The following is a 12,136-nucleotide window of genomic DNA, read 5'->3' as shown; positions in this document are numbered from 1 at the left end:
TATTTATCTACGTTCTAAAAGTCTAATTTATACTTTACTAATTTTGGTGGCTTGTTTCCATTCCCTCTATGTTGGTAATTTTCCCCAGGGGTTAGAGTTCAGCACCTGAGACACCAGGGTCTCACTCAGGAGTCTTTGAGACCCTCACCAGGGGGGTTTTGAGACCCCCAAGGAGGCCAGGGGTACGCCCTGGGCTCCCACAGTGTCTCCATAGGAAATGGTCTGTGGAATAAGATGCTCTGTTACACAGACATTTATCCTGGGGAGAGTCCAGGCAAAACATAGTCTGCATAATACCTAGCAGGAAGGTGTTCAGATACTTCCATAATTTTTGGCATAATGTATTCCTGGTTTAAAGCCCTGGGGTTACATTCTCTAATGATTGCTTATGAAATTGTTGTAAACCACCCTAAGGCCTTCTGCGTGTTCCCATCTTTCCTCCCCTAGCTGCAAGTCCCACACTATAGGTTGTTGGTTGCATCACTGCAATTGTGGCTGCAGGGAAATCCATACCTGCTTGCCCAATCCCCAGGAGCTAATTACTGTTTTCCAGGATTAAATTGTTCAGAGACTGTGCACTGACCCAAATCACTGCCTGCCTGCAAAGGCATTGGCAGTTGTTGAGGCATGAGAAGGGAAAGGATGGGTGTGGGAGCCATGACATCCTCCTTTCTGGCAGAGTGATTCCTATCCTGTCTGTCCAGCTGCTTTGATAAGATGCCTAAGGCTGTTCCTCCATAATCACTTCATTGGCAGCTGAAGAAATTCCTCTGCTTCACCACAGCACCTAGCACTCCTCAGAAACTCCCCTTCCCTCTCCCTGCTTGGGTGGCTGTCCATGAATCAGGCTGGAGAGAACAGAGCTGACACTTGGAAGACAGCCCTATCCATAGGTGCAGAGTGGTGTGGTTTGTTCCTGGCTATGTATGCTGCTGTGGCTGGTGGGAGTTATTTCAAACCTTTAGCACTTACATAAGCACATGATTCTCTTCTCCTTTTCTAGCATAAGTCTCCTGCTCTCCAGAGCAGCAGTTAAGGCAAAGGCAGCAGGAGTGGGGCATGTTTTGCCAGCAGACCCCAACCTGGACTCTACACAGCCCCCCAGCTGAGCAGGCACTTGGGGGTCAGGAACTGCTGTGTGCCTGGTGCTATTCCTCAAATACCCTCCCTGAAACCACTGTTGTGATTTCCCCTGTCTTCTAAAGCCTGGGCCAGGTGCAGTTTCAGGCCCCTGTTAAGGACCCCCAAGTCTTTTTAGGTGAAAACACTACCTTGTGTTTGCCTGAGGCACAGCTTGGGGAATTGACAGCTCAGCCAGCTCTTGGAGGAACTCACCCAGACGAGCCCCTGAAGCTGTCATTTGCACAAGATTTTCTTGTTGGGTCTTGAGGGGGTCAATTGAGTTTTTATGTCAGGTTCTCTCTATTTAAGCCTGTCAGCTCTGTGAGACTGAAAATACCCCAGGGAGGGTCCCAGATACCCCAGCCCCTCTGAACCCAGCCCTTAGGTAGTTAGGATCTTGCCCCACTATGCCAGCCAGGTACCTCCTCATCACTGACAGGTGTTTATGCCACATGCACAACACCACGTGGGTGTTTTGCAAGGTACATTCCTCAGGGGGAACTGATATTCTTTTTTATAACCCATGCACAAAGTCCAGACACCCTTGGACAACAGCAGATAACTGGATTGCTTTGGTTTTGGCAGGTTGAACCTTAGCTGTTGCATTACTTACAGTGCTATTCTTTAAACACTACCCTGTCATTCACCTACTCTGACACAATAGGATTTCAGAAACCTCCTCATTTTTCCATGTTTTTCATTGCAAAAGCAAGAAGTTGCTGATAATGCTTAATATGTTCCTGCTGTATCCCAGCTGTTTCTGCTTTTGACCAGATCTGTAAAGTAAAGTAAAATTTAAGTCTCCACAACTGTTCCAGTCCTCCACAGAGGAAGGACTGTATCTGGTGCTGCCCAGGTTACTGAAACAAGTGTGTGAGTTGTTCTCACTCTTTAAACAAAGGAGGTAATTCCTACACCAGGACTTCTCCCAAAAGTGTTGCAGAACTTATATCAGGCTTGTGCTGCCACTGCAGGAAAGAAGTTGGCTTTCTGATGCTGTAGTCTCTGTTCGTGGATGTGCCCATACTGGAGGGGTGATAAAATCAAAAGGTAACTGTGAAAACTTAATTAAGGCCTGAGCATGTGGAAAAGAATCTTGTTTTCTTTCCCCTGTTAACTGAAAGCCTGGCTAATGATCAACAGTGGCAGCAACATTTATGCAAGGTGTAACAAGGTAATGGTGTGGGCATTCTTGGTAAGGAAAACAAATAGTATTTTTTTAATATACCTTTTTTTCTGTTTATTAGATTGAAAAAAAAAATTGATTTAGGTGCATAAAATGAAAAGGGAAAATTAGAACTAAGAGTCAAATGTTTGGGGAAGCACAGCAGAGAGTCCTTCATGACAAGCCAAACCTAGCCAGGCAGGAAAGACACACCAGAAGGGACACAGAAAGAGGAAGAAGCCTAATCTATGGGAGCAGGACAGCCTCCAGTAGGTGCTACTGAGGGTAAAAAAGAAATCAGGGGAAGTTAATTTGGTTCTGTAGCCGGTTCTATTTGACTGTGCTGCACCCCACTGGCAGGATGTGGAATGCTTCTGGCTGGCAGGGAGCCCAGCTCTCCGGGCTTGCTGCTGCAGCCAGAGGCCAGAGAACACAAGCTGGAGACCTGCGGGAGTGATCTGGATGTTTGTCACTGGTTAGAGGCAGAGAAAAATGGCCGCTGAGAAAGGACAGGGAGAAGGGGAGTGACACCTGCAAAGGAGGTGAGGGTAGGTGTGGTATCCCTGGCAGGACATGGGCAGGAGGCAAGAGCTGTCTGGGCTGCTGGGCAGGGGAGGGGTTACCTCTGAGAAGTGTCACAGTCAGGAAACCTTTCCTAGAGAGCTGTCATCCTAGTTTCTTGGCCTTCCTCAGCTGGGAGTAAGCTTTGGAGGAGTGGTTGCTATTGACACTGTAGATATTTAACAGAATTTTATCTCTTAGGCTTTCAAGGATACAAAAAACTAAAAGGAAAATACCTCATCCAGCTGCCTTGATGAGGAAGAAAAATTCCTCATCAAATTGCTGCCTACAAAGCAAATCCTGGGGATTGACAAATCTGCATGCAGTGCTGTCTACACCACTTCCTGACAGGATTTCTCACTGGTGCTGACCATGTTTTAATTTCCCAAAACCACAGTGCTCTACATATTTTGCTCTTTTTAGGGACAGACATCCATCCTCAACTTGTATAGTAGCTTTCAGACACAAACACAACCAGATTACTGTGACTGAATTCCCTCCTGTTCACTAGCTCAGCTTTCACCTCTTGCCACAGCTGTATGGTTGCACCCTGGTGCTGTCTGCTTCCACAGCTGCTGCCATCAGCTTGGATTGTCAGCTGATATAGGAAACCCCTAACCTGAACTACATTGTTCTCTCAAGTGTCTTTTCCCATAAGCTCTGCAATTCTGCATTACCTTTCTGTATGATTTGAGGGCAAGAGATCCCAAGAAATGTTTATCCTGAAACAGCTGGGGAAGAGATCAGCTGAGATTTATACATTGATGGCAGTCAAGGGAAGATAAACTCCTCAACCAAACAAGCTGAATAAAGTATTTGCTACTGAAGGCAGTTGTGCATGCTCATTGCCAGGCGATTTTGCTTCATGGGCCACCATATATAAAGCCAGTAGACGTTTTATCTCTGCCAGCTGGGCAGGCACCAGCATTCTCTGGCCATGTCTCCCATTCCAGCAGCAAAGTCAAGTTGCATCCCAGAGCAGCTGAGTCACAGACACAGGCTCAGTTACTGTTGTTGCCTTTTATAGTGACTACATTTAAGAATTATCCTTAAATGCAGTTAAAGCAAAAACCAGGACACAAAACTGAGGAAATGCCTGTATTCCTGTGTTCCTCTAATGGCAACTTTGTCCTTGCCTTTCGTGAGAGCTGTGCAATTTTGTCATTATATGCTGGTTACTCACCACACATTCATTTTGCAGGACAGATGATGTGCTGGGGCAATCAGTGAGACCACTTGGCAGTGGTCTTTGCTTTCCTGTCTGTCCAGGTCTGTCAGGTGTCCCCAACCTGAGCAAGCCTGTCCCTGGTAGCACAAGTCTGTTCCCACACATGGGTCTCCCACAGCAGCAGTATTTGGAGCACCACTGCCTCACACCAGAAGTGACTGCACCACAAAAAAAACCCCACTCATGCCAACTCTGGCACCAATAAATCAGCTCCTCTGCCACTTCCAGGCTCAGTAATAAGCAGCATTTATAAGGGTCTTTTCTTTAAAAAAAGGAGGGGAGCACTTTTCAGTCTTAGGGGAGAAGTGACTCTGATGCAATTATGCGAATGAGAGACATTCCTGAAGGTTGAAATTGCAACTCCCTAACTTAGAGCCCGGAGAATGTGGACAGGAGAGCTAACCATGGGCAGAATTCCCTCAGGATATACTGAGCCAAGGGATGCCTGAGACAGAAAAAAAAAAAAAAACCATAGATCCCAGCTCAGCACACCTTGTCCTCAGTAGGAACATTTACTTCAGCCCTAGCCTCTGCTCAGGCCTTATGTGAGGAAGGTGGAGATTCTGAGCAGTTACTGCTTCCACTCCTGCCCTTGCCTTGCTCTGAGCACACAGGGGCTCAAGTGCAGAAACCAAGCCCTGGTCCTGCCTGGACAAGCTGGATGCTCCCAGTCAGCCAAGGACAGCTGGACCCTGCAGAAGACCAGAGGCACCTGCACATCTCAGCATGTCCTCCTGCAGTGACAGAGGCAGTCAAGCTGGCAAAGACTGAGCTAAGTCCCACCCTGCACCACTTTGCTGAGACATAGGTCACCCCTTCTTCATCCCGCTCCTTAAGGATTCAGGCAACAGCACACACATCTGTCTTCCAGTCGCCCCATGGACAACTGAGATCCCTGAGCTACCCCTACCTCCATTTTCAGATTCTAGAAGCTGCCTGCTAAACACCCTCAACACCCCCCACCAACATTACTAACTTCTAATACAGAGCAGCCTCAAGCATTGATACACCACTGAACAGTCAAAAGATTAATAACATCAGTTTTTATTCCAAATGAGACAGAACTACAGAATACCTTAACCCCTCCTGGTCTTATTTCACAGAAGCCTATAAAACACTGGACACACTAACTTACCATTCAAACTGTAACAATCAGGGATAGGATGATGGCGCTGCTGAAGGGGTTTCTTCTAAACAAACTAAAGTTAATGTTTAGGAGTTAACTTTCTTCTACAATACTCAGCTTTGTCTTCAGGTGCTTAGCAACAAAAGCAAAAAAATAAGCCTGCTTTAGAACAGCAAGTAGGAGTAAACAGAGTATGGAATCATACAAAGAAAAGCAAGACTTTAGTAAGGTCTCATGCGGCTTGATGGGGGTGGTGCACGATTTGGAGGAGTAATTGCTATATCCAAGTAGTCTCCTATCTGGAATTTCTGAGACTGCAGTGTCATGGAATCATCTGTGCCCTTCCTGCCCGACATGGTGCTGCCGATCTCCTTCACCCTGTGAGCAGGAGAAGAAAGGCAAGTTAGTTATCAGGGGCCAATATCTCCAAATGTCCAAAACACAAACTGCACCGGCCCATGACTCCCCTCCCACACCACTCCCTGCACTGCACACATGCGGCTGTGTACTCAAAACACTGGGGTTTTTCTCTGCAGTTCTGGGTGCACCAATAAAAGCCACACCAAATGCTCTTTCTGACAGCACAGAGGAGCCTTCTACCCTTTTATATTAAATACTAGTGAGAACCCCTTACCCACTGCCGTACAGACAAAGCACAAGACCCCACCAGATTCCAAAGAAGGGTATATCCACTGGATGCTGACAAAGAGAAACACGTGCAAAAAGATCGCTGCTCTAGCTCAGGTGCAATACATACTAGGAAAAAAGCATTATCTCAAGCTGGAGGGTCATGTTCCAGTTACCAGTACAGCAACCAAACCCTTTAAGCACACAGGTTCATAGTTTTTGGAACACATTTACAGGGACGGTCATCAAGCACCATTTAGAGGTTGTGGCGGTCATCATGCAGAACTTCAGAAGTTTGGTATGTGGGTTCTGGACTTTAAATCAGTGTTAATGAAGAATAGTTTGCAGTTCTGGTGCCCAAAGTATTCTATTAACTCAGAGAAGAAATGCCATTTACCTATAGCCAGGCCTCTTGAGATCTGTGAAAACAATTGCGAAGTTGAAATGTGTGCCCTTCTTCCGTGCTTCTGGGTAAACTTCTTTCACTAAGCTGGTCAGCTCTTTCAGAGTTGCATCCATCCTAGATTAAACAAACAAACCAAAGTGCTTCACACTCTCAGTGGAACAATAAAAAAGTCCTCCCAAAACATTTAAGATGGAATCAATACATTGCTACAACTTTTCTTTGCCTTGGCATAGTCTATGTCCACAGTCACTGATCATAACACCTGGGAGAATTCACCACTTACTGCACACTGGAGGCAACATGCTCGAGTGCAAACATGTCTGATTCATTGCCATATTCAGATTAATCACTTCATCTCTGTATATATTTCAACATCTGCATTTCCAGGTTTCTCTGAAGTATTACCGTTTAAAAAGCAGGAGCTTTGTTTTGTTTTTTTTTTTTTTTGATACATTCATACAAGGTCCAGTGTAAGTTTCCTTATGTAAGCTGACATCTATATTAAAATAAGCTTATTATTAGAGCAAATAAAAGAAAAGCAGAAAAATAAAATAGTTTCAATTTCTGCCCTAGCAGGCAGCACTCCTTTACCCAGGTTTCAACCAGAGCAGGGCTAAAGTCCATGTCTAGAATTTCAGGAACAGAAGTACTCAGTCATCTCAAGTATAGTGTCTCTAATCATACAGACTGTGCACTCATTCCAAGTTTCAGGCAACCAAGGAGCAGTGTGTTGACAGACAATGCCCATTCTGACTTCTGCAGATGGGAAACAACTCAGACACCACCAACAGCCTGGTCAGAGTCCATTAATCCCACTTAGAAGTAAATTAGAACTGCAAGCCTTGGTAGCCACAAAAATGGAGTTATTCAATTACACAACGTATGAGTTACAAATCTGGCAAACATCATAAGGGCTTAAAAAGCAGCATAATTCCTTTTCAAAGGCATTCTTCAAAATACTACAAACAAAACCTAATGTGTTTGCAATGGAGATTCAGGCCGTTCTCCAAAATAAATTTGACAGCAATAAAAAGCAGCTCTGGTTAAAGCACTGCTACCTGGCAATGCAAAAAGAAAACTCATTATTCCACTCTCAGAAGGGTCTGGCAAACCATTCACACATTTCAAGCCTTCTGTGACAACTACTACTACTAGATAAATAAGGCTGTTGGAACAAAATATACATCAGCATTAAAGGGGAACCTCTGCATTGAGCAGATGTGTTGCAACAACCATCGCCACAGCACAAGGCACCGACTGCATGCAGCAGTAACTGGGCACTAAGTCTCAGAGATGGCCCCTCGCAGCTGCCAGGGCGCAGCCAGAACAGCTCCACACCGGCGGCAGAAAGTCCCCCGCGAGTCCTGCTCCTGCACAGCTCCCTGTGGCCCGGCGCAGAGGAGGTGCCGCTCACCAGGTGTAGATCTGCAGCTCGCTGGAAGGCACGTTGCCGCGGGAGAACTCGTCCATGCGGTGGTGCCGCCCATTGTTGGTAGTGAAGACGCGAAGCAGCAGCGGGCACGTCTGTGGGATGAGATGGGGATGAGAATGAGGACTGGGATGGGAGCGAGGGGCCGCAGGAGCGCGGATTATGGATGAGAGGCCGTTCGCCACGCCCCCCCCCCTCTCCGCCGTTGGCCTCACGTCGTCACTAGACACTCAGCACACCCCCCACCCCCGGTGTCCCCCCGGAGCGGCCCTCGAAGCGGCGCGGCACCAGCACCGCGCACTCTGGACACCTTCTCGCGGTCGATCGGCTTCTCCGGCTCCTTCTTGATCTCCTCCTGCGTCACCCGCGACTCCACCGCCATCTTGCCGCGCCGCTCCCGGATGTCGCGCCGCGCGCCGCCCATCTCGCGAGAGCAGGGGCGGGGCGGCCCCGGCGGGGCTCCGCCCCTGGCCCGAGGCGCCGCCCTTCCCTCAGGAGCCGCGGCTCTCCCTCAGAGCTGAGCTTTCCGTGCGCCGCTCTGAGTAGCACCACGGTGAAACGGGCTAGCGGGAAATCTTCTCAGAAACTAGTTTCCCTTCATATTGCATTCAGGGAAAGGCCAAATGCATACCCTTCCCGTTTACTTTTTTTCTTTTTCTCACAAGTGGAATCTTTTATTAGGATAAATTTGAGTCCGCGGTTGTGTCTTACAAAATTAGCGAGACTATATAATACCTATAAAAGGATACAGAATACGTGGTTTTGTGATAGCTTTTTTCAAATGTCCAGAGTTGCTTGTTACTCGAAGCGGTAAGGGAAGATGGGCTCATTTGTTTTCACAGAAATGACCCTTGGATTATTTCGCTCCGAATTTATTTCTCATTTTGAGAGTAAAACAAAATTAAGTTTCTCTGTAAAATTAAGCAGAAGCGGGCTTGCAGGTGCACAACAATCACATATCAGGGCTCAGGGATTTGCCGAGGCTGGAAGGGAGCTCTGGCGGAGGCTGCCCGCTCCAAAGCCCTGCCCGAAGCAGGGTCGGCAAGGGCTGCTTGCTCTCTATCTGCTCCGGCTCTCAGTCGCCTTTGCAGTTGAAGAAGAAAGGGGGGGGAAAAAAAAAAAAAAAAAAAGGTTCATTTCTTATGTCATTTTGTGCCCTTTACCTCTGGTTCCGTGGCGGGGCATCGCTGGGAAGCCTGGCTGTCAGTCTTTGCTCCTGCCCGCCAGGCATTCCCACACATAGAGCCGTCCCTGTGAGCAGTCCCAGCTCGCCCAGCCTGTCCCCACTCCACACATGCTCCCACCTGCCATCCCTCAAGCCGTGTTTGATGCTGTTACTGCGGTGTGCCCGCGCTCCTGACGCAATTCCCTGTCGGTGCTTCCAGCAGAGAGCAGCCCGTGTGCCGCCGGAGCTGTGCCTCAGGCTCCCGCTGTGCGCGGTGCGTGCCGGGCTCGGAGCGCTCAGGGCGCCTTGGGGCTGCTGTCCCGAGGGCCAGCCTAGCACCACAAGTAAGTATTCTAAGTTCTGTATTCAAGTTCAAGTATTGTAAAGGAACAGCTGTAACAAATAAAGCATATTTCTGTTACCAATCTGAGTAGTCCCTTCTAATAGAACTTTTGGAGTACATTATTTATGTGAAAAATACCCTAGTGGGCCTGAGTTTTTAAGTAAATTAAAGCATTAATTAATTTATTATGCATTAACTGGATCAACACAATTTATTTCCAGTCTAAAATCTTAGATTCTTATGTCACGTGTTTGGAAGCAAAGGTTGAAAATTATTTGGAAATGCAAATACAAGTGCAGTGGTGCAGGTTTTACTCGGGATGGGGCTGTCTGTTTAAACAAAGCATAACGCCATAAGCTGGGTTTCCACAGGTTTAGGCTGAGGTTTCACGTGTGCTGGAGTTGGCCCAGTTGGTCCTTGCTTTTGCCAGAGGAGGGGGATTTAGCTGCCGTTGCTTGTCCTTAGCCACGCGATGGGATTTTCCCTGCCTTCTGCCAGGCATGACTCTCACTAGATGCTTCCAAAAATAAGTTAAGTTCTCCAATTTAAGAGAAAACTATCTAGTGGGGGCTGGTTCTCTGACAGTTAATTTCACCCGACACTTTCTAAACTGATTCCACGATTGCTCGACCTGGTGCAAGGCGAGTGGTGGGAAGTGCACGTCCAGGAGCAGCTGGAGGCGGAGGGAGAGAATAGGATTGGAGTAAGTGTGTCCCTTTGGTGGAAGCAGGATGTTTCATTACTTCACCTTCCCTTTTCTTTAGGTTTTTGGGGGCGAGAGGTTTCTTCTGCTTGCTCAGGGGCACTGTGTGCCGTGCAAAAAATGTCTGTACATGTAAACACACATACATATATATAGGGCACGCTGTAAGGAAATTCAAGATCCTCGCCGAGGTGGTGAGACGGGGTAAGACTGCATAGGAGCAAGTCTCCAGCCTTTGTTGTTGTGAAGGCCCAAAATATGACTCGAACTTTTCCAGCTGTGAATGCCTGTAGAGCAGGAGACAAGTGGTTTGGAAGCGTGAATTGCCCCTTTTAGTACTGTTAACACGCGTTCTTAAGGAAGTGGTTATTTCAGTAGCAAACTGTGAATTGTTTGTTGGGGCATCGAGGACAGGCATGAACGAGATGGCGAGTCGGTGCCACTAGGATATGGGACCGGCAAAACTGCCACAGCCCTTTAGAGAGGAGCACTGTGGGTGAAGGAGCCCGTTAGCCTACAAAACTCACTGTGAGTAACTTGTGACTGAAAGGGAAAACCAAAAGGAACAGGTGGTATGGGGTAACTTGAAACTTTCTAGGAAGAACGGAAGGATTGTAGCAAATAACAAATGTCCTTGGGAAGATACAGAAAGGTAATGGCATAGCTGTTCCTGGGGTATCAACCATCGAGACAAACCTCCCAGGAACTAGAAAAACTGTAGCATGACCAGAATAAGGCACTCCAAATTACTACTTCCAGGTTCCCAAGGCTCACAGGACTTCTGGCTAATTGGTTGTGTTTCTGAGTTCTTTCTAACCAGGACTACATACAGCCCTTTAGTTTTTCTTGCATGTGTATCCCATAAACCCTGTTTGATAGAGGACTTGGTCTTTATCTTGATTGTGAAAAGTTCAATTACCCTGTTCTGGCAACAGCACAATCAACTTTCAAACATCTTTACAATCAATTGTGAGAGCAAAGTCTCAAATTTTATGAAGTTTCTACTGCAAACCAGCTTTAACTGGTGGAGGAAGAACACAAGCACAACTTCTTTGCAAATGCAATCATGGGTATTTCCTATATTTTGTCATGTTTGTGCCATAGGTGTGTTTTTATGTTCAGAATGCTCTGTGTGCAGTAATTTCACTACAGTGTTTTTATTTCCTGTGTTTTGTACCAAAGTTGGTGTGATTTTCAAGAAGCCTAGAGTCCTGCTAGACAATTACACTGTTTTCATATAAGCTCCAGTTTCTGTTCTGTGTTTTGAATTTAGATGATTTGGGCTCACAAAATGCACCCTAACTCTTGGGCTTCCATGGTCCTGTTCAAACTGCCTGTGAGGCAGCAGATGAATGAGTCAGTGCAGGACAGACTGGTGGGGCTGGGATGTAGAAAAGGACTTTGGCACTGGAGGTGTAGAGTCTACAGAGCCTGCCGAGGCAGTGTCCTGATTCAAGACTTAGCTACCTGGAAGGAATCTGTACTTGTATATAATTGCATATGTACTTTTCTCTTATTTTTATTTTTTTTTTTCTGTAAAGTCATCAGAAGGACCAAAAGGTAATAAAAATGCTTTCAGGGTGATTAACTGCTCTACAACATTGCGAAATGGTTTAACTGCTAATGTGGCAGTAGCAGCAGTCAGGCTGTGCAGGCTTGTGCTTGCTCCAGGCACACAGAGGCAGAGCCACTGCTGTGCCCTGTAAACAAGCTGCCTCATACCTGCCTGTGTAAGAACTTGATTAAAGTTGAAAGTGCCAAATGTTATGATCTTGCCATTCTGCTGGAACCATTCCACATCAGCTGTTTCCTAAAAGAGTATCCTCAGGATGCTTTTTTTTTTGTTTCAGAAAGACATAGTCAAAGAATAATGTATTAGATAGATAAGTGTTATCATTCACATTTTTGTTACTTCTGTTCATTTTAGATACCAACAGCAGTTTGTCAGAAACCTGCAGCATCCACATACTTTTGAGAAAGAAATAAATTTGTCAGATATGCTTACTCTCGTTAGAAATATTCTCATAAAGCAAATACATTGGATTGTACTGTAATATTAAAAAAAAACCAACCAACCAAACAAACAAACAAACAAAAAACCCAAAACAATGGAAAACCCTACACCTGTGATTTTTATCTGAAGTCAGCTGGGACTGATATTGGACACCTGGGCATGTGAGGGATTCAGAAGAATGTCCACACTGCTCCTGAGTTCTGCCACAGGCCTGTGGACAGTGGGGATCTGTCTTCCTTGCCTTATG

The 12,136-nt window shown here is 46.4% G+C and overlaps 1 protein-coding gene across 1 annotated transcript; it reads right to left on the bottom strand.

Annotated features, from left to right (window-relative positions):
- Positions 1 to 5,104: 5,104 nt before the first annotated feature.
- SAP18 (Sin3A associated protein 18) lies at positions 5,105 to 8,128 on the bottom strand. The gene is made up of 4 exons (XM_079303041.1): positions 7,975 to 8,128; positions 7,650 to 7,759; positions 6,227 to 6,349; positions 5,105 to 5,580 (listed from the first exon to the last, which is right to left on the bottom strand). Exons 1-4 carry the CDS (start codon positions 8,086 to 8,088, stop codon positions 5,424 to 5,426), a joined length of 504 nt encoding a protein of 167 aa, XP_079159167.1. The 5' UTR covers positions 8,089 to 8,128; the 3' UTR covers positions 5,105 to 5,423.
- Positions 8,129 to 12,136: the final 4,008 nt, after the last annotated feature.

This window comes from Erithacus rubecula (genome assembly GCF_903797595.1).
Source record: "Erithacus rubecula genome assembly, chromosome: 1".
Lineage (NCBI taxonomy): Eukaryota > Metazoa > Chordata > Aves > Passeriformes > Muscicapidae > Erithacus > Erithacus rubecula.
The sequence above is the reverse complement of the archived record's forward strand: the minus strand, read 5'-3'. Positions and strand labels throughout refer to the sequence as shown.